The sequence below is a fragment of the Nansenia antarctica genome, assembly GCF_963989245.1.
Source record: "Nansenia antarctica genome assembly, chromosome: 1".
NCBI classification, from domain to species: Eukaryota; Metazoa; Chordata; class Actinopteri; order Argentiniformes; family Microstomatidae; genus Nansenia; species Nansenia antarctica.
The window spans coordinates 12,741,091-12,764,571 of record NC_137674.1 but is presented as its reverse complement, the minus strand read 5'-3'; the positions used below and the strand labels follow the sequence as shown (position 1 = coordinate 12,764,571).

General features: G+C 42.9%; 1 protein-coding gene across 1 annotated transcript; it reads right to left on the bottom strand.

Annotated features, from left to right (window-relative positions):
• Positions 1-2,171: 2,171 nt before the first annotated feature.
• On the bottom strand, positions 2,172-20,138 carry LOC308156082 (death-associated protein kinase 2-like; the record flags this gene model as incomplete). Its single annotated transcript, XM_080529443.1, has 10 exons — positions 2,172-2,216; positions 3,584-3,649; positions 4,230-4,275; positions 4,741-4,893; positions 5,005-5,031; positions 5,261-5,309; positions 7,915-8,044; positions 8,899-9,037; positions 10,531-10,752; positions 20,077-20,138. The coding sequence occupies 10 exons, from the start codon at positions 20,136-20,138 to the stop codon at positions 2,172-2,174; spliced, it is 939 nt and encodes a 312-aa protein (XP_080385569.1).
• Positions 20,139-23,481: the final 3,343 nt, after the last annotated feature.

Genomic DNA, 23,481 nt, shown 5'->3' with positions numbered 1-23,481 from the left:
CTCCTTTATTTTTTGCATCGCAAGTTCAATTTTAGCAAATTTTTTCTGTTCCTCCCATTTCTCTTTCTCTTGCTTCTTCTCCTCTCTCCTCTCCTGATACTGTTTTATCTTCCGTTGATAGTCTAGTACTCTGGTACTCTAGTGCCATTCACACATCATTACTACCAGTCTTTAAAAGGTCTGGGGAACACAGGAAACAACCCAGGTAAAAAATCTATATCTTCTCCTGAACCGATAATGCACTTTGATTTTGTGTGCCTGTCCAGGCGAAACGCCTCCATTTCTACCACTAATACACACACACACACACACACACACACACACACTCACACACTCACACTCACACACCACACACCACACACCACACACCACATGAGAACATCATTATGGCGATGCTAGGAAGAGATGGAGCCATCCCCCCACCCTCCCCTCTCCCCCCACCACTCTCCCCTCTCCCTCCACCACCCTCCCCTCTCCCCCATCACCCTCCCCTCTCCCCCCACCACCCCCCTTTCTCCCCCCCACCACCCTCCCCTCTCCCTCCACCACCCTCCCCTCTGCCCTCCACTACCCCAGCACCCTGAGAGGGGTGCCTATCAGCCCACCACCCTCCCCACCACACCACCACCCTGAGAGGGGTGCCTATCAGCCCACCACCCTCTCCCCCCTTCTCTTTTGTTCCTTCTCTTTCTTTTTCTTGTCCTTCTTCTGTATTTTCTTTTCAGTCTTTAGTCTCCTTTTCTCTTCTTCTGCAAACCTTTTATTTTCCTTTTCCTTCTCCTTATTCTCATTTTCAAGTTTCTTTATTCTCTCTTTTGCGTTCTTTTTTTCCTCCTCTAGTCTAATCTTCTCTTCCTTCTCTTTCTCTTTCTTCTCTTTCTCTTGCTTTTTCTTATTCTCTTTCTGTTGCTTTTTTTCTTCCTCCAACTTCACTTTCGCTTGCTTTTTTGCCTCCTCTGATTTCAGTTTCTCCTCCTTCTGTCGACGTTTCTCCTCCTTTTCAATCTCTTTTTTTTCTTGCTCAAGGCTCTTCTCTTTCTCTTTCTTCTCTTTCTCTTGCTTTTTCTTATTCTCTTTCTGTTGCTTTTTTTCTTCCTCCAACTTCACTTTCGCTTGCTTTTTTGCCTCCTCTGATTTCAGTTTCTCCTCCTTCTGTCGACGTTTCTCCTCCTTTTCAATCTCTTTCTTTTTTTGCTCAAGGCTCTTCTCTTTCTCTTTCTTCTCTTTCTCTTGCTTTTTCTTATTCTCTTTCTGTTGCTTTTTTTCTTCCTCCAACTTCACTTTCGCTTGCTTTTTTGCCTCCTCTGATTTCAGTTTCTCCTCCTTCTGTCGACGTTTCTCCTCCTTTTCAATCTCTTTCTTTTCTTTGCCAGGCGGTGAGTGACGTCCCACTGGGGCCTCTTGGGGGGGATGAAGGCAAGAGTCAATTCTCTGTGGAAAGAAAAAGCACTAAGGCTTAGGCTGTGTTCGAAATGGCATACTAGCATACTGCATACTAGCATACTCAATGAGTATATACTGTATACTGCCTACTAAATTCATAATAAGTATGCCAATACCAGCCTACCGACAATACACTGCAGTATGCATACTGCATCCCAGAATGCATTTCGCCGGTCCAGGAGCGGGGATTTTAAATCCTCTATTTAAAAATATATTGGCTAAAAGCTGTAATTTTGGCTCTACAAGTGTTAACATGTCATTTTATGAAGTTTTAATATGTTTTCAGGTGAGAAAGTAACCATATATATTCCAAAAATGTGATGTATGTATCTGATCTGACGTTACCTTAGTTACCGTAGATACCCGTAGATACTACTTCGACATAGTCCGAACTTAATAGCTAAACAAGTTGTAAAAAGATTTACAGATTTTTTTACATACTACTCATAAACATTTTAGCTAGTCAGATCTCGCATACTGTACAGTGTGAACGCTCTGGCATACTAAAATCTAGTATGAGTAGTATGCTAGTATGCCATTCCAAACACAGCCTTACAACGTAGCACACAAACCCAACACCAGATGAGTCACATAGCATTTTTCGTTTTTTTCTTTAAAGCCCATGTGACTTCCACCTATGGGTGTTGTATTGCCACAAAGAGCATGGTGGCGCAGTCGGACCTGTATAGGAGGGAAGACTACACCGGGAGGAGATGGCATGTCATTCATCAGGGGAAGAGGGCCAGGCGGTGAGTGACGTCCCACTGGGGCCTCTTGGGGGGGATGAAGGCAAGAGTCCTACAACGTAGCACACAAACCCAACACCAGATGAGTCACATAGCATTTTTCGTTTTTTTCTTTAAAAAAAAAAATCGGACAAAATAAATCCACAATTCCAAACGAATTCTATTACTCAACTACATGGAGAAAATATTGGCTATACCCAGCAAACACAGTTGAACCTTGAAGTTAGGCTGTGGTGAGGTTGTGGACAACATTCTCGGAATAGTCGGCTGTAGTGTGGCAACATGTTGGAAGGCACCTACCAGATGGGCTAAAGGCTAAAGGCTCCGCAGTTACGTTGTCGCGACCCTTAGTAGTATTAAAGTAGCATTTCATTGGCTACCTTCTAACAACGTTGCAACCTCACAGGAGGTTAACACACAGGCAACAACTTGGCTGTGTTTGCTTGGTACCTTAGTGTCATAGCATTGGCATAATAATAATAATAATAATAATAATAATAATAATAATAATAATAATAATAATAATATTTATTTGAAAAGCACTTTTCCTGCAAACTTTGCAGCTCGAAGTGCTTTAAAATATCCACACAGCATAAAAAAACAAAAAAAACAATAGTAATCAATAAAACACAATAGCAATAATATAAACTACTTAATAAAACAAGAATAAGCCATACAGTCCACAAAGATAAACAAAATAACTAAATAATATAAAATATACTATACGATTTAAGTAAATATGCAAATATATACAAATATATAGATTCATCAACTAACATTAAAAGATACATTAGATATTAATAATATTAACATGAATACCATTATTAGATATAAGATATTATTATTATTATTATTAAATGGAAAGAGAAGACAAAGCTAACATACCGAAAGGGGGCGTCGTGGAAACGAAGAATTCCTCTTTTTTCTACCCCTCCTTAACTGTAGAAGTATCTCATTCTTCTTTTTATCTCTTTCTTTCCTTTTCTCCTCTTCTTTCATTAATGTTGCTTCTTTTTGATTGAAAAGGTTTTCTCTCTTAACAACCTTTATGTGGTCCTCCTCTTTAGTATCCTCTTCCAGCATCCTACACTGTAGAAGTATCTCATTCTTCTTTTTCTCTCTTTCTTTCGTTTTCTCCTCTTCCAGCATCCTACACTGTAGAAGTATCTCATTCCTCGATTTCTCTCTTTTTTTCCTTTTCTCCTCTTCTTTCATTAATGTTGCTTCTTTTTGATTGAAAAGGTTTTCTCTCTTAACAACCTTTATGTGGTCCTCCTCTTTAGTATCCTCTTCCATCATCCTCCTTAATCCTTCCAGTACCCTCTCTTCTTCCTGTAAACTTTTCATGAGAAGCACTGCCTTTATTAGCTCTGGTTCGAGACATTCAAGATTACCCGGATCTGGAAGGCAAGGGCCGGGGCGCTTAGGCAACGGGCGTGGAGGGGGTGAAGGCCGGCCGGCTGGGAAGCCAGACATGAGGGTTAGGGAGCCCATGTGAGAGGAGCCCATGTGAATTCCACCTATGGGTGTTGTATTGCCACAAAGAGCATGGTGGCGCAGTCGGACCGGTATAGGAGGGAAGACTACACCGGGAGGAGATGGCATGTCATTCATCAGGGGAAGAGGGCCAGGCGGTGAGTGACGTCCCACTGGGGCCTCTTGGGGGAGATGAAGGCAAGAGTCCTACAACGTAGCACACAAACCCAACACCAGATGAGTCACATAGCATATTTCGTTTTTTTCTTTAAAAAAAAAATCTGACAAAATAAATCCACAATTCCAAACGAATTCTATTACTCAACTACATGGAGAAAATATTGGCTATACCCAGCAAACACAGTTGAACTTTGAAGTTAGGCTGTGGTGAGGTTGTGCTAAAGCACAAGGGAATATCATATCATTTAATATATTTAATAATATGATGCAGCCATTTTGCAGAGACTATACAGAGAGTAAACACAGGGCCCATACTTAGTCTCTTCACCGTGTTCCAACTAATTGTGCATTATTGTATCACATTCACAAACTCTATTCTCTCACCTTGATCCAAAGGTGTAGTAGACATTCCTCTGCTGTCATTCTCTCTCTGTTTGAGGAGATAATCACAGAATTACTAGTACCATACAGATGTGTACTGATATTAATCAACAAATGTATTGTAATCATATGTGACACGGTCTGGTCAATCGGTCCGCAAGTCAGCATCTGATTTGATGTTCGGACTTTTCTTTCGAAAAATGTTAACACATTTTTTATAATGACACACTCGCTTATCAACTAACACAGCTTGTTTTGTGAGCCTGCTGACAATGTAAAGTAGTGTTATAGTTAACTAGGTAGTAGTGGGAATTACTCACTGAATCCATTGCATTGCAGTATTTTGGCTTGACTAGCGAGTTCGTGTTGTGATTTTCAAAAACTTTGAAAAGTATTTCCGTGTTTCAAAATAAAAGTCGGAACATTTTGATTGGTTGCCGACTTGCGGCCCAAATGACCGGACCGTGTCACATATAAATTATATCAAAATATGAGTAATAGATTGTTTGATTACATTGGGTCTTTAACCAGCAGTTTTTCAATAAAGTCTTTGGCCATGACACTGGTCTGGCTGAAAGAGTTCTCCTCAAACTCGTAGTTCATCCCCACAATGTTCAGTAGTGTCTCATCATCATTATCTCCTTGAAAAGGGGACATGCCACTCAACCTGTAAAATAGGGTGGTGTTAGGGAGACATTAGGGAGCTAGATACTAGCTAACACTGTAATACTGCATCCACAGTGAAGTTCAACCTGTCAGCTTATCTTTGGATACTCACAATATGTAGGTTATGACGCCAATACTCCTGTATAGACAAGAGATACAAAGAGTAATGAAAGACTGTATTCAAAACAAGAAGAACTACATCTAGCCTACCACAACTATGACTACTGCATGGTTAATCCAGGAGTGTTAGGGCCTATGGTATCCCTCTTTGTCTTATGAACAACTTAAGATACAAATGAAAATTAATATAGTTTAATTTGTCAGTATAATGCACCTATTTGCTCATAGTAACATGTAAAATGGTTTACCACATGTCAGCGGCCTCACTCAGGGGTTCATAGTTGATCACCTCAGGGGCTGGGAGGGAGTGAGGATGGGGGGAGGAGTGAAATAGCAGAAATGTCATTATTCATTGCACATTTATCTGTGCACTAGTTGTAAAAGTTCATATTCTGACAAATCATACTTAAAATGTGTTGTTGACTCGTCCCTCTCTTGTATTTGTTCGTTTTAGTACACAGAACCTTAGTTTCCCAAATCTGTGCAAAAATGGTGATAATGGACCATTAAAAGTCTAACACAATCATACCCAATACCCAATACAGAGCAATACTGTAATAATGGTGATAATGGATAGGGCAGGATTAAGAACCAAGAGATGAAGAGAAATTAAAACAATCTACTCTGCAACATGAGTGTCGGTCATGCAGTTAAACAAGGCCGAAAGTCACCCTCACTGTGTACAGTTTGGTAAGCACATCATTTTGTAAAAAGCATTGGTTCTGTAAGGCACTGACAGTGTCTGTAGGCTACAGTAGAGCTGCCAGGGAGGGACCTGATACCATAGCTAGCAACCACATTTTCCTGGGAGAAATTAAAGTTTTGAAGAAGCCTCCATGATGCCAAATAACACACCCCAGCCTGTGGAGTCAGATGGCCATAATATGAACACAGAACAAGTAAGTGCTGTGAGCTGTGATTCGGTCATAGGTACGAGGCCGCAGGCAATCACAGCCGTGCTGATATTCAGTATAACAGCACGACCTTGAGTGTGATATTGCTTTTATACAACAGTTCTACAGCGCCATTTATTAGTTAACAGTAATAAGCGACAACAGATTATGATTTGTTTGTTTATTTAATCATAAAAATAAACAAAAAATAGTCCCGCAACTGAACTTCAAATGGACTGTTGCCTAGTAACCTGAACACAAACATGTAGTCTAATTAACGGTCATTTAGTAGAACATCTGTGCGGCGGAGTGATACATAAAGTCCCAGTGCTGTTATACTGTATATCAGCACTCATGGAATGCCTCTTGTCCAATCAAATCCAATCAAATGACTTGGTCGGAACTAACTGTTGTATAATATAATATAACCTAGATTTGCATCAAATGCCTTTCTAAAAGACCAGACTGTCAGGTGTCCTGGACCTTCCCCTGTGGCTGAGCCCTGTATGTGTACCATTTAGAGAAACACGCATGGAGAAATTACTTGTTTTCAACTCTGATATTAGAAACTAATATTTCTGGACAAATGTTATTGTTGTCATATAAACTGTGTAGAAATGGTAGGTGCTAAAAAAATTTGTATGTTCCAACATTTGTAATGTTTTGCATGAATGTGCAAAAGGGATAAGAACTGACAAAATTATATATTTGTATAACAGTGAGAAAGGAAATGAAAGAGTGTTAAGAGAGAAACATGTGGTTCACCCCCTTCGACCATACAGGTCGGTAGCAGGTAGAAGCGTGAATGACTTTTGTTCTTTTGTTCTGCAACTGCCACAGATACAGCAGCTCATTGTATTTGAGTAACACTGTAAGATGCACACACATGTCTATTGCACAATATTGCACACAAGACAGACAAATAGATAGAGAGATATGGGTTCATTCTACTGCAGAATTGTTACAGTGTTTCTGTGACTCAGTTGTAACATGTTCCCCCCTGCATTTCCTGCTGGGCCTATGTAAACTTCTCACCTAGCCAGAAGCCTTCTCTCACTACCCCCTGCTCCCACACCGCACGCTCTGACGTCACATCCTGTCCATAACCACCACCACTACCCGTTTGTTGTCTCCATGACAACCTGCGCAGGTTTCGCAAGGTTCAAGCTAAATAAAGACTGACAGATAGACATAAAGAGAGATTGCTTAAACAAGTCCACATATTGTTCTTCAACATGCTTTCTGTAGCCCCAAATCGTCTCATCTGGTTAACATGGTGGAATGTTGATTTTAGGCCAACATTCCTAGAGCCCTTTTGTTACTGCAACTGCCGTGGAACTTTCCGGACTCTTATATAAAAACAACAGGAAACCTGCAGAACACATTCTGATTACTCAACAATGCACTCTCTTGGCTACCAGTTCTACCCCACTGAAGCCACTCTCAACCACTTCAACACCCAACTATACCACTCTCAACCTCACAACCATCTATCTATCTATCTATCTATCTATCTATCTATCTATAGTAGATATGCTTTGCTATTGACAATACATTGCCAAAATGTCTTTGCCAACCGCATATTGGGGTAGTGGTGGTCTAGTGGATAGTGAGTTGGACTTGTGATCGGAAGGTTGAGTTCAAATCCCGCCTGAAACCACACCACTACTAGTGTGCCCTTGAGTAAGGCACTTTGCCCTCAGTTACTCCAGGGGGAATGTCCCTGTAATTCGTACCGTAATTGTAAATCGCTTTGGATTAAAAGCGTCTGCTAAATGTCAAAATTAATTAAAATTAATATTGTAACTGTCATCCTATAAGGCCCGACAGACAGACAGAAAGAAAGACACAAAAGCCAGTAGACACATCAAACATACACGCTCGCATGCTCCTCAATCACACATACCGTACACAATTAAATGTTCTAAGACCACTGAAAACACCCACATCAGACATAGACTTCTAATTGTTCATGTGACCATTGTGAGAATGTGGGTTGTTCCACTTACCAATGTACTCCGGGGTACCCCAGAGACTTCTGTACTCGTCCCCCGGTGTGAAGCGGTGGGCCAGCCCAAAATCAATGATTTTGATGTGGGGGTGTGGCACTGTCTTATCAACCAGCATGATATTCTCTGGCTGAACAGAGAGGAGAAACACTTGTTACTTACGTGAAGCGTTCAACAATGTAAAATATCAAGGTGTCAGAAGAGTGTCCGAAGTTTAATAAACATGTAGTGGAGGTGGTTCAGTGAACCACAGTACAGTACCACAGCACAGTAGGATGATAATAACGGACCTTGCCTGAGATCCGAAGACTTGCATTAGCTCCCAGAACTAATGCCTGGGCTTTAGCTCCACGGGCTAACACAGTCTAATGGAAGACCACGGTTTGAACCTAGTAGGTCACACCAGCTACAAGACCATGATTTGAACCTAGTAGGTCACACCAGATAGGGGGAACCACCTTCCCATTTGTCTATAATACCTCTAATTTCTACACCCATTAAATCTCCCCTTTTTCTGTGATTGCGTCCCAATTGTCTGTCTTCGCTCCCTTCTCAAAAGGATTGGATCATAATATAACTGCCAAGAGGGGTGGGAGGGTACGAGCAGATGGGGTGATTATTATTATTATTATTAGTGTTCCTACTACGTAGTAGTAGGAACAGTATTGTTATTGGTCTTTATTTGTTTTTTACTCTGTGTGTTTACTTTATACTTTATACTACTTACCTTTGCTTTTGATATGTTGAAAACATTTACTTTCTCGAATGCTCCTTGTTGTGCTCCTTTTCTCTTGCTGATTTATTTCCTGCCCATGTTCATCACTACATTTTCTTTACTAAAAGCACATTTCCCCCATTCTAGTGACTCTTTATTTGATCGTGATTTGGATGTGAGGACAGAGGGTGTGAGGACAGAGGGTGTGAGGACAGATGTGAGGACAGAGGAAGTGAGGACCATGCGCCCCCTGTGTGTGCCCCTCTCACCTTGAGGTCAAAGTGGGCGATGCGTTTGCTGTGCATGAAGCCCACTCCCTTCAGGATCTGCTTGAGGAACTCGATGGCCTCTTCCTCTGACAGGTTCTCTTTCGCCACTATGAAGTCTAACAGCTCCCCTCCGCTGATACTGTGGCATGGAGAGGAGGGAGGGGGCGTAGTGAGGGAAGGAGAGGGGAAGGTGAGGGTGACAAAGAGAGAGAGAGAAAGAGAGAGAGGGAGAGAGAGAGAGAGAGAAAATATGGGAAGTTGATTGTATTAGTGCTGCTTACTGATTACAAGGAAAGTCAATAGTTCTGTCTGTCTATACAGGCCGCTCCATTAACAGCTCAGACAAGTACTGAACCAGCACAAAGGCACAAACTCACTCCCTCACTCCCTCAATCTCACACACACACACACACACACACACACACGCACAGAAACAACCTCAGTCGGCACACTTATTCTGATTACATTAGATTGCATTTGTGACTCTATGTGTGTGTGTATGTGTGTGTGTGTGTGTGTGTGTGTGCGTGTGTGTGTATGTCTCACACATGTGTGGATCTCTGCATTGCTGCTATATTTATAGGAAGTGGGCGGGGCCATAGGGAGCCAGTGTCTGGCTGTTAAGATTAGAGGTAGTAATGATAGTTGATTCTCGTTGTCTTCCTATTAAACAGGATAGGTGAGGTGATCCACACAATGTTTTCTATCATACCCACTGTGTCCTGAGGGGGCAGACACACAGACACACGTCACACAGACAGGCACACACATGTGACACGGCATGATTGCATCTGCACATTATGAGCAATCATGTCTGACACCCATGCGATATACAACAGACCACCACAAAACCAAACACACACACACACACACACACACACACACACGTCACAACAGAGACAGACCCTGTCACTGTACCAAACACGTCATCCAGCTTTGTTCTGATCCAGAGTCTCACTTTCGCCCCATATCAGTTTTCCTTCTAGACTAACATCACTTGGAAGTAACACCAGTCTAGTTTTATCTCTTTCTTTCCTACAAAGTCTCTCTAACTCCCTATGGTCTTTGCCCTTTTAATTTTTCATTGCCTACATTTTCCTATTTTTTTTCTTTTCTAATCTTTTCTTTTCTAATCTAATCTATGGGAGTAACCTTAACCAGTTGTTCAAAACTTAATCTGGATCAGATTGATCCCGATTCTTTTCTCTGATCGAGGATCAAATCGAGCTGGCTGATCCTGATCAGAAAAAAAAGAAAGAAAAAAGATCTGATCCTGGATCAATCCTGGATCAAAGAATCGGAATCCAGATCAAAAGTTTTAAACAATTGGGCCAGATAGACAGATCCCATAATCGGACAGGCAGAGAGAAAGACAGACAGGCTCCTAGACAGGCTTCTAGACAGGCTCCTAACACGCAGTGGATACAGAAGTTGGGCTTTGTTGCCATAACGTTGACATGTTGCAGCACTTCGTGCCTCCTTCTCCATCCCTTCATCACATCCCACTTCATTCACAGCTCCACAATAAGCTGTGAATGAACACCTCCTCTCAAACACCTCACTCTTTCCACCCAACACCCTCTCCTCCCCATCCTCCATCTCCTTTTCTCCATCCCTCCATCCTATACTCACAGCTCCACGATGAGCACCACCTCGGCGCGGCTCTCGAACACGTCCCTTAGCGCCATGACGTTGGCGTGCTGCAGCGCCTGCAGGATCTCCACCTCTCTCTCCACGTCCCTCCTCTCCATACCCAGCTGGCTGCTGGCGCTCCTCCGCAGCTTCAGGAATTTCCCGGCCCAGCGGACTCCCGAGGAGCGCTCCCGCACCGCCCGCACCTGCCCAAAGTTACCACTATGGGGAGGGAGAGGTGTGGGAAACATGGGTTTCTTTGGTTTATTTTCTGGAATACTTTGGTTTGATTGAGCCTGCCTGGAGTGGTAGATGGGCGGGCTTGCACTTTTCAGACTATTCCCGTTAGTTCCATTGTACCAAGTGTCGTATATTTCTGTAGTATGTATGATCTATGTATGAATATGTAGTATATTTTAAACACACACACATACACACACACACACTGATCATTAACAGATGGCCCCTGGACCAGCTATCAGAGACCTGGGGGTTGGGCAAAGACACACACACACGCTGGCCCCTCCCCTCTGAAAGGGAAGGGGGAGAGACAGAGGCAGAGCGCTCTCTTCCCACCCTGATGTCCATGGAGAACGCATGTAATGTATGAATCTGCCTGTAACTAATTAAATTGTCTTAAACTAACGGTTCTTTGATTCATAATCAATAAGAATACACGACAGTAAATGGCGAGCAAGCGACGGAGTTTAATATAACTTAATTTACAGTATTGTGCGGACTCTTCAATTCGACGAAAAAGGTAGATTTTCTGCAGAAATCTCTCTCTAGTCGATTGGTGTGTTTAAAATAGGCTGTAAATCTCAGATAAGTTATAGTCAAAAGAATCTGTGTAACGGTAATCTTGTTGGAATAGAAGCAAACTTTTCATAAATCTTTGATGGGTGGGTGGTGAGAGCCGGACTTGGAAGCCCGTTTTTTTGTAAAATATAGTGTTTGATGGTATGTGATTTGTTTGTACGGTATTGGAATATCGTGTGTGTGTCCGTGTAAAATTCGGTGAGGTTGTGTTTATGTGTTGGAGGACTGGGTAGTCTGTTTTATATTGTAGCAGTGAAGAACATGTGAGGCTCTTTTGTCTGTTTGGAAGGACGCCATTGTGTTGCAGTGTACTTTCAGCGGAGTTTAGACGCCATTTGCAGTGTGTCAGAGAGTCTATTCTTAGACGCCATTTTTATGAGGGTGTTGCAGTGTACTTTCAGCGGAGTTTAGACGCCATTTGCATTTAGACGCCATTTGCAGTGTGTCAGAGAGTCTATTCTTAGACGCCATCTTTGTGAGGGAAGCGTGAACGTAGAATATTTGAATGAGATAAATAGTGGTTTAACTGGATTGAAAGATATTGCTGTGTCGTGAAAAGTAATCGTTTATGAAAACAAGTTGTGTTAAAGAGATTGTTTTAAGCAGGCCCCAATACGGCCGTGGGCTTTCAAGAACAATAAAGCCCTTCCCTCTTTCTGCTTTGCAAAAAGCGCAGACACACAGTGGAACATTCCTTTAGAGGGGAGCCTGAGTTTGATGGATTTTCAGTGCTCATCTCTTAAAGATAGCGATAAAACCATACACATAGACTAGTATTGATAGAGAAAAGATAGAGATATAGTGAATTGATCTCGGGGTGTTTTAAATAGTTTAGAGTTACGGTTAAAACATTCATAGCCTTGGCTAAGAGTTGGCGCATGCGCAATCGATGCGCGTTAGCCGGAGCACAGCTCCATCTGCTGGTCGAAATACGACAATACATTTTAAAACACTAAATCCTCAGGGAGATACAGCTGAGGTCGATGAAACAGTCCGATACATTCGATTTCCTTACAGATTGTAATGAATAATTAATCATTTTATTCCTTCCCAATGACAAGTCGATTTCTTTACAGGTTGTGATTAATATTTGTAATTTACATCTTTTATTTTAGTTAGGTCATTTCCACAGTGTTTGATTAAGGAATAGCAGAATAGTACATATTTGATAGTTGAGCAGTAAAAGGGTTTTTGTGGATCAGTGAATACTTAGGTGTGACCAGCTTTTGTGATTTAATAATTGTGTTGACCAGAACTGTAATTAGTATTGAATGAGTAATTAAGTGACACATTCATAAACAATTAGGAAACACATTTAAGTATAAAGTACTTACACAGCTATTAGATTTAAGTTAATACTGCACTGACATACACAAGAGGCAAGTCTGTTATTCTGAAGTTGCAGGGTTTTTGTGGGGATGGTTAATACAGTTATATTGGACTAGCATTTGTTTAGCAAACAAGACAAAATAAGGTGGGTTGTAAGAAGCGTACACCTTATCTAATATAGAATATTGTCAGCATATTGAACAAGTAGAATGGGGTCGAATTCCACGAAGCTGTTAAAAGATATTAGTGAACATCGTGGAATGTTGGCTACGTTATCCCCTATGGCTATAGTGGAAAAAATGAATCCTCTTGTTAGGGAAATTAGCAAAATGTCAACGAAATGGAATAGCCGTTGGGCATACATTGAACAGCCGTGGCCGAAAGAGGGCAGCATTAATTTACAATTAATTGCAACATTGGAAATACTTATCAATGGGCACAAAGCACATCAAAGAGGAAAGATTAGATCAGAGAAACGCAAGTTAGAGTTAGCTATTTTAGATCTATTTAAGGTAGAGGGACAGAAAATAGCTCAGTGTCCTGCCTCCAGTCCCCCTCCATATGCTAAGGCACTGGAGGATCATTCCCAGAAGAAGAAGAAGGAGCCAAGGGGAAAAGGGGACGACAGGAGTGACGAGGAAGATGACAGCGAAGATGGCAGTGCAGACTCAAGTGATGACGACAATGCAGATGGAGGCTACAACGCGCAGGTCAGGAAGAGGATAGCCACAGCCGAAAGGAAAGGTGGGAGAAGACGCCCGGAGAAAGAGGGAGATTGTCACCGAATGTCATCAAATACATTAAAGAACTGTCCAGTGCTGATTCGGGGTAACAAGATGGAATATCATCCGTGGCATCATACAGATTTGTCTGAAGTAATCGAGAAACTCCCAGTTCTTCAAGAGGGAGGACATTCGTGGACGCGAGGGGTCGACGTGATACTGACAGGAACGCAGGTCGCGATGGGAGACCTGAAAAGACTCTTAGCTTCTATTGCAGGATTGGATACAATGCAGGAAATATTGATGAAGGCAGGACTTCATAGATATATCAATACATCAGTTTATGATCCAGAGCTCTTCGCAGCAAACAGAGGCAGGCTGTGGAAAGCAATCAGAGAGACCTACCCTACTCACATTCACCCAGACAATATCATTGTGAAGCCACTGGGGGGGGATGAGAATCCCAGGGGTTATATTGCCCGTATGCACTCTCAATGGAGAAGTGTGACAGGGAAAGACGCTGAAGATAACCCCTTAGAAAAATCCATAATCAGGGAAAAAATACAAGAAGGGCTTCCTACCCCAGTTAAGGATAAGCTAGCAGAAGTGGTGGGGCTACGACACATGAACAAAGCTGTTTATATAGACCACGTAGCTCATCACGTGGAGTTATATCGAAAGAACATTCAGATACAGAAGGCACGAGACGAAGAATCCCTCAGAATATTGACTCATTTGCAATTGACTGAAAGCGAGAGGAACATAGAGGGAGTGCAGGCTTTAGCCCCACAGCAACAGCCACCTGGAGTGCAGACTGCTACTTACCAGTCCTACTCACAGGGGCCACAAGGGGGGTATCCTGCTACTTACCAGTCCTACCCACAGGGGCCACAAGGGGGGTATCCATACCCACAAGGGCCACCAGGGGTGCAAGCGGTTCCATGCCAGATGTACACACAGCCTGGCCAAGGACCACCACCAGGGGGATGGACAGCAGCAGGGAAGGAGATGCTAGAACCATGCCAGTGCGACCAGAATGGACATCTAGCCTGTGCCTGCTGCAACAGGCCCCAGGGGGGCGCAGGGGGGAGCCAAGGAGGAGGATATTGGCCCCCTACTACACCTGCTCCAGGAGTGATGAACCCTTACGGAGGCCCAGCAGCTGGCCTATAGGGGTGCCCGGAAGATCCGAGTGGGAGGTGCCAGCTGGTGGTGACACAGAAGCCTGAAGGCGCCACGCACCTCCCTATGTCTAGAGAATATGTGAAGACAATCGGATTTGAGGGAATTAAACAGCTGATTCCTACAACTGAGCTTGTAGACTTAGAGTACAAGGGACAGAGAGCAACTCTGTCAACACTTGTGTCAGAACACACGCCAACAGGGCTGCTAGGGAGAGATGCTCTATGCCAATTGAACTGTACAGTAAAATGCACACCTGACGGTTGTCAGGTGACGGTGCCATCCGGTGTTCAGATTCCATCGACAGCCAGAGTGATTAAGCATAGAACAGACCTACAAGCTTTGCCTTTAAAGGGAGCTGATATAGAATATTGGGTTGATGGGTCTTGTTACGGGGTAGGAGAAACGTTGTGCGCTGGGTATTCCTTAGTTAAAGCACAGAATTCAAAGTTTATTGTAGAACAGGCTGAGGCAGTTCCTCAGCCTTGCTCGGCTCAGTTGGCTGAATTGATTGCCCTCACGGAAGCATGCAACTTGGGAACCGGACGGAGAGTGACAGTGTACACCGACTCTGCCTATGCACATAATGTTTGTCATTTTAATGGAGCTGTATGGAGGGGGCGGGGTTTTAAGAGAACTGATGGTACGCCTATACAGCATCACGCACAGATCATGAAGCTGTTACAAGCCATGATGAAGCCAAAGGAATTAGCTATAGTGAAGTGTGCCACACACAGGTCTGACTCATCACATGTCACACAAGGTAACAGGGCTGCAGAGGATGCAGCCAAAGCCATTACAGGAGCAGACAAGGCAGGTAAAGGTCTTCTGGTCACACATGAAAAGCAATTACAGGGCATGGTCACACTTGAGGATTTATTGATGTTACAGAGTAGAGTAACTACGTTAGACAAGAGCGTTTGGCTAGCAAGGGGGGCAAGTCAGGATGACACAGGTCTATGGAGGAATCATGAGGGGTTGGTTGTAGCACCCTCAGATTTATTAGGCATGTTAATACAGGAAGCTCATGGATTAGCACATGTGGCTAGGGGGGAGGTAAGACGCAAGATTACCAAGAAATATGGGTTTTGGAGTCCATATTTGATGGAACAGATTGACCATGCTTTAGGTCAATGTGGGGTCTGTTGGAGAAACAACATCAGAGTGGGTACACCAGTGGTGTCTGGGCATATCCCTACCCCAATAGGGCCACGGGTGGTGGACAGGGGGGTGGATGTACAGAGTAGGCAGGATGTTGTGCCAACAGGTGCCGAGGTCCCCAGAGAACCTGAGAAGGAGGAGCTACGAGGAGATGCTGTGGTGTTGCCAGAGCCAGTGGCAATGCCAGTGTTACAGCCAGTGACATTACCGGCAGTGCCTGAAACCGAGGGGACAGTGGAAAGCTGTCCAGATGCCAATGAACCAGAAACCAACGAAGCAGAGAGTGCTGACAGTCTGGAGGTCCAGCCTGGGAGTGTCCAAAGCCTGGACACCTGTGCTACTGGGGATGCTGGCGAGTGCCTGCACCATGCTTCAGATGATGCTGAGGGCGACTCCCCAGACCTTGATCAGCGTGGGAGGGGACCAGGCGGCTGCCTTAACCTCAATGACACTGACGGACGACGACCAGTTAGGAAAAGATTAAAGACTATGAATAGGGTAGTGAAGCAGCAGATCAAAGGGAACGACGGGAATGGACAGCAGATGATAGCATGGCTGGAAACGGTCTTAGGGGCATGGGAAACTTATTTTGCCAAGATAGGAGCACCTATTATAGCAGACATGATTTTTGACTTTCTTAGGAGGCAGGGCCTCATTGACTGTTTTTGGAAAATCAGTCACTCAGTCCACGTTAATGAACTTTTCAGAAGACTAGTCCTCACCTGAGGTGAAGATCTATGCATTAATGCATTCCCTTTGTCCTATGCTTACTGTTGGAAAATTATGTGTTATGATAACTGAATGTCATTATTTGTGTATTGTTTGTTTATTTCTATATCGTATGTGATTGAGGTCAGTTGAGAAGTGATGTGGTGGTTATACAAAGCTAGGAGAGAGGTTCTGTTCCTAGCGCAACGAAAATGGAAAGCTCCTGACTATGGAAGTGTTATCAATCTGAGACAGCGGTAAAGGCTGTTCTCCAACTGGGTACAAGTGCTAGTAACCTCTGACCCCGACGCTTCAAGGACAAAGAAAACATCGGTCGTTGGAAGTTTCTGTATTGATTTGTGCATGATAAACTGTGTTTAGTTTAATTGTGATTGTTATTTTCAAAATTCTTTTTATTATTGGTTGTTTTCTATTTTTTGTTTATGATATCTTTGGTTCCTAATACTGGTCCTGGGTTGGTCTGTGTTATTGTGCTTCTTGTGTTGTGTGTTGGTGTAGTTTTTCTGTCTGTTGTTGTTTATTTTTTAATTTTTAATTTTATTTTAAAAAAAAAAAAAAAAAAAATTTTTTTTTTTTTTTTGAGTTGGTTTGTGGGGTTTTGTGTTTTTGTTTTTGTTTTATGGTAGTTTAGTTTCGGAACACCCTCTGGGTGGTCCGAGGGGGGATGTGTCGTATATTTCTGTAGTATGTATGATCTATGTATGAATATGTAGTATATTTTAAACACACACACATACACACACACACACTGATCATTAACAGATGGCCCCTGGACCAGCTATCAGAGACCTGGGGGTTGGGCAAAGACACACACACACGCTGGCCCCTCCCCTCTGAAAGGGAAGGGGGAGAGACAGAGGCAGAGCGCTCTCTTCCCACCCTGATGTCCATGGAGAACGCATGTAATGTATGAATCTGCCTGTAACTAATTAAATTGTCTTAAACTAACGGTTCTTTGATTCATAATCAATAAGAATACACGACACAAGCTCAAATCAAGTTCAGATAAGGAGAGAAAACTATATAGGACAGGCACCCAGGTTTCATGTTGGTACTGCTCTGGGTCAAATATGTACGTACAGTGCCCTGCATAAGTAGTGGGACAGTGAAGCATTTTTTCTTCTTTTGCCTTTGAAGGTTTGGCTTTGAAATCAAACAATTACATTTGTAGAGATTATCAGCTTTTATTTTATGGTATTTTGTACATATTGGATACATATATATACACATGCATATCTTCTTTTGCCTCTACACTCCAAAAATGTGGTTTTGAAATCAATGATGGTATTTTGTACATATTGGGTGCACCATTCAGAAATTACAACACTTTTCTCCATAGTCCCCCTTTTTCAGGGTACCCTAAAGTGATGGGACAATTGGCTTGACAGGTGTTTCTGGTGTGTTACGTCACATAATTTTGCAGTTATAAGAGAGCTCTCAATGTCAATTGATTCTAAGCTTTGCATTTGCCTTTGGAGTCTGCTATTGGTGTCTGTCAACATGAGGACCAAAGAGACGTCAATAAAAATGAAGGAAGCTGTTACAGCCATAGTGTGGTTGTGTTTGTGGTTGTGTGTGTGTGTGTTTACTGTTGTAATGTGGTTGTGTGTGTGTGTTTCTGTTATTCCCTGTGTCTCTCCCCAGGTTATTGTCCTTCCCCCTTCCTATCGCCATGGTGATGGCATAAGGGAGCACACCTGTATTCACTTGCTCATCAAGGATGGAGGATAAAGGACAGGTGGAACTAACAGATGGTGCCAGTGGGCAACTGTGTGTTGGTTGCTAGACAGATACTACTGTAGTATGTGCCTGTGTGTTGGTTGCTAGACAGCTAAAGCTACTACTGTAGTGAATTTCTGTGTGTTGCTACAATTTGTAGCGTGTACTGGCGTCAGTAACCGTGACTCATTTTTTAGACGGAGTGTGTCTGTTAGTATTGTGTTTGGCCACTTTAATTGGCTTCTACCTTGTTAAACAATCTATCATTTTCTCCCTGTTTTTGAAAGTAGTTTTCAGTTAAGTGTTTTTCTGAAAACTGTTTATTTTTAAGTTATACAATAGATTCTTGGTTTATTTATATTCTCCTGTCCGCCTCTTTGTCCTCCGGTTCATTTCATTATTACTTGCCGCGTCCCCTGGATATTATTTGGGGACATAACAGAAGCGTTTATGAGGCTGAAATATCAGAAAAGAATCTAGAAGAAACATAACCAAAACCTCAAATGCAAATGCAACTGGTAGGCCAAGGAAGGCTTCTACAGTGGATGACCGAATAATGTGCACCACAAGAAAAACCTGAACTTCACTAGCAGAACTAGAGGCGACATTGCAAGACACAAACCACAAAAACAGGATTATGGTTTGCTAAAAAATACCTAAAGAGCCTGCAGACATCTGGAAAAAGATGAGAGAAAGATTAACATGTACCAGAATGATGGAGTAAAGTGTGGAGAAAAAAGGGAACTGCCCAACCTCCACAGCATAACACCTCATCTGTGAAATATGGTGGAGGGGGTGTTATGGCTTAGCCATAGATGGCCTCCAATAGACCTGAATAATTGTCTTCATTGATGACGTAACCGCTAAGCTAACCCCAGTGTACAGAAACATTTCTTCAGCCCAAGAACGAGCCAATGCCTCCAAACTCATTAGATGGACATTCATCATACAGCAGGACAATGACCCAAAACATACAGCCATAGCAACTAGGGAGCTTTTCAGGGACTGGCCAAGTCAATCTCGATTTAAATCCTTTTGCATTTAAGCATTTGCTAAAGAGGAGACTTAAGGCAAAACCTCCTCAAAAGAAACAACTGAAGATGGCTGACGTACAGGCCTGGCAGACCTTCACCAGAGAGGATACCCAACTTTTGGTGTGGTTAATGGGTTGTATACTTTGTATACAAAGGATTAAATAGGGTACTATATGTCTAAAACGTGTTGTAATGGCTGCATGGTGATAGCAACATCCACAGAACACTTCAATAAAAGCTGAGAATCTCTACTTTAACTTCACTCAACTTTTCAAGTATAGATCCAAACGAAGAGCAGCACTATTTTGGGTGAGGACTGAGGGTTAGTCTAGAGCCAGAGTGGTGAATGTCATAGCTCTCTCCTCTCTCTCTCTCTCTCTCAATGTAACCCCACCTCTACAACTTCTACCTATCTAAATAAAGAAACATAAAGAGTGAAGGAGGGTAGATGTCCACTCTCCTTTAAAAAAAGAAAAAAGAGGAGTCTGAGGATCATCATTGTAGCTGCATCTCTACTCACACCTCCTAGTAAAGATTTGACATGTGTGTGGCCTAGCAGTGTAACAACTGTCTAAACATACACACTTGTCTCTGGAGTTTACTTCTTTGTTTTTTTAATAAGGGGGCGTTTAATTATTATTATTTTTTAAAATCCTAATAACACTTCAACACTTTTTGTGCAGCAGTGTGTTCAACATTTCATATGATGTTCAATTTAGATCAATAACAAAACCAACTAATTTACATACATTTTTTATGTTATTTGCAGTAGAGAAACAGTACCGGGGGTAGTGGGGATGAAGAGGTCTTTAGGAGAGACAGTAGTACTCTGTACGATTATACTCTCTCACCTGCCCAGCACTTCTCCGATCTCATAGTAGTCCTCCACATTCTGTAGTTTAAAAACAGCCATTCTGATGCTCTTCTTTCTCTCTCCCTCGTTGTCCTCCACGTCTACTGCATTCTATATAAGTTATAGGGATGACAGAACATACAGTATATGTAAGGTTAACAGATGTAAATCATATGAAGGATAGGACATGCTTATTTGCACGAATCAGACCATGGAATCCAGGATGATACACAGACCAATGTGAACGCAAGAGAGCCATAACATTCCACTGAGGCATATACAGTACACTAAGGGAGAAGGCAGTGAGACTGAAATGTGTTATGCTACTGATGTGTGAAGAATCCTGGCATACAGTCATAGAAAATACTCTCCAATGGGGTTCTTACAGACACAAACTGTCATTTGGGATGCCTTTCTTGGATATATTAATGTATATATACCCATGTTGATTCTTGAAAGATATTTGTTCCGTCTATGAATTTGAGAGTGGCACATTTCTCCAAACCCATCCCTCAGCTTTTTGTGGCTGGGCTGGCGTTTAGAAATGATGGATTGTCCCTTTAATGGATACCATTGAAGAGAAGCATTTGAAAGGCAAGGTGAACATAAAACATGTAGTAACAGCTTAACATGAAAACTGAAAAATGCATTCACACACAACTACTGGTACTACTACAAACACACATTCAATTTCACATCCTGTACTGTAAATAGACCCATTGATTTGTATCACTTTCTTGAGTTAAATCAAGCTTTCTACTCCCTTTTAAATATGCATTGATCAAAGGCCATAATGTGTGTGTGTGTGTGTGTGTGTGTGTGAGTGTGTGTGTGTGCGTGTGTGTGTGTGTGTGTGTGTGTGTGTGTGTGTGTGTGTGTGTGTGGTCATAATGTATAAATAACACAACTATAACCTGTCACAGCCTTAATGAAGTCACTGGAGACACTCTATGAAACTTGCAGAAAATGTGTGTGTGACATCAATTACAGTAAGCTGGTACTGATGTATGTATTCCTGGCAACCAAGATCACAAACATATAAGTTGTCTATTGTTAGCCAATCACGCGATTACAAGGCACGGATGCATGCGACAATGTCACGTGAAGTCTTATTTAGAAAATGAACATCTAGTTGGGGGCCTTAGGGCTATATGAGGCCTAATTAGCATATTTCCAAGATGGCGGCTCCCCGAAAATGAAAAAAAAGAAATTGAAAATAAAAAATAAAAAATCCAATATTGACCCATTTTGAATGTTGGGGAGCATGTGGGAGGGCCAGACCTCGTGAACTTAAAGACGGTTACAATTTGAAGTTATTTTTTCTGAGTGGGGCAGTCCCACTCATATTTTTCCTTTTTATTGACAGTTACAGTGAAGATTTAGACAGGAAGGATGGGTGAGAGAGAGAGGAGGGATGACATGCAGGATATGTCCCCGGCCGGAGTCGAACAATATGACGTTGGCTCCTCCTTAGTAGTGAGTCCTAAAAAGCTTCGATCATGTCAACCCAAAGCCTGTGGCATTCATTGTGTCATAGCCTATGTGAGGGGGAGTATGGATGACCTTCCAAGTATGGATGACCTTCACAAGGCAGTAACAGATAATGTTGATTCCAATCTGAAAAGCTGGGCAGAATCCTGTAAACATTTTTAGCTTCTTGGTAGATTAGTTACACAACCTTCCGATGTGCATGCAGCAGGTGTGTACTACATGCCAAATGTTATCTCATGTTGCGATATGCAGCAAAACGGCAAGCATCTCATGACACTGCCAGACCAGGGTATCAGAAGGGGAAGCATCTACCAGTGAGTGGGGGACAACCTTTGACCATCTAACTATTGCACAAATTGTTGCTCTAGTTGAGGATTCAGATCCTCCTTCACAATCTCCTATTACGGCAACTCTACAGGAACCTTATGAAAGAACACAGGTGTTTGTGTCTGATTATGAACCCCACACAACAACATTCAACAACATCTCCTCAGCTATCTGCCTGAATAGAGTGAACACCAGAAGGGGAGGGAAACCTACATCGCAAACAAGGAACAAGTGGCTAAGAGGAACAATTAGCTCAGGATGATTGTAGTTATCAGCGGCAGGAGAGAGGGGAGGGAGGCTATGACCAGGGAGGAGGGCAGGGGGTCAAGTTGGCAGGTGGATGGCTTGGATTTCCGGATGAGTTTAGATAAATCGGCAGCAGAGGGGAGATGGAAGCAGGAGAGAGGTACAGAGAGGGGGGATGGGGAGATAGGGGAGATGGACAACTGGACATAAGAGGGGTCAGTTGTTGGTGGATGTTGGCTATTTTTGAGTTGAAAAATGACATCAGAGAGTTACAGTGGTCAGTGGAGTAGAAGTGTGGGGGAAGGGAGTCGGGGGGGGCGGAGTGAGTTGTTGACCACTGAGAACAGGGCCCTGGTGTTCCCAGCACCAGCAGTGATTTTGTCTGTAAGATATTGGGATTTGGCTGAGGAGAGGGCGTCTTTGTAAAGGAGGATGTGGGCATGGTGCATCTGTTTGTGAACAGTGAGACCGGTTTTTCTTGAAAGCCGCTCCAGCTGACGTCCTTTGGCTTTCAGCAGACGTAGGTGAGGGGAAAACCAGGGGGCAGAATGGGGGAATGAGACAGTCCGGGTTTTGAGGGGGGCGAGTGAGTCCAGCAGAGTTTGGAGTCCATCATTGTAATGAGAGACGAGCTGATCAGGGGTGCATGGGGGGGTGATGATGGGGAAAGTGTCGATGCCTGTTATGAGATCTGCTAAATTATTATGTCTGATGTTGCGGAAGAACATAGTACGTGACTGTTTGGTTTTGGATAGAGACAAACTTAAGTTAAATGAAACAAGCATGTGGTCAGAGATGGGGAGGTCAACAGCAGAACAGTTGAGGGGAGTGACACCTGAGCAACAGACCAAGTCCAAAATATGACCTTTAGAATGGGTAGGGAAATCAATATTGTTGGAGACCAAAACTGTCCAGGCAAGAGATGAAGTCCTTAGTGAGAGCATGATTACTATTATCCATGTGAATATTTAAATCACCTAACAGAATTATGTTGGATGAGAGTGAACAGATGTGGGTGAGAAATGTGTTGAATTCATCAAAGAAATCCTTGTTTGGTTTGGGTGGGCGGTAGATATTAACTAAAACAGTTGGGGTAGGTCCATTTAGTTGTAGAGCCACAGACTCAAAAGAATGAGACACTGGCAGAGTGACAGGAGAGACCTTCCAGGACTCGCGGTGGATTATCGCGAGACCCCCCCCTCTGCCGGTGAGACGAGACCCCCCCCTCTGCCGTTGAGACGAGACGCCCACAGCAGGTTAGACACGCCTACATTAGGTTAGACACGCCCACAGCAGGTTAGACACGCCCACCGCAGGTTAGACACGCCCATATCATGTT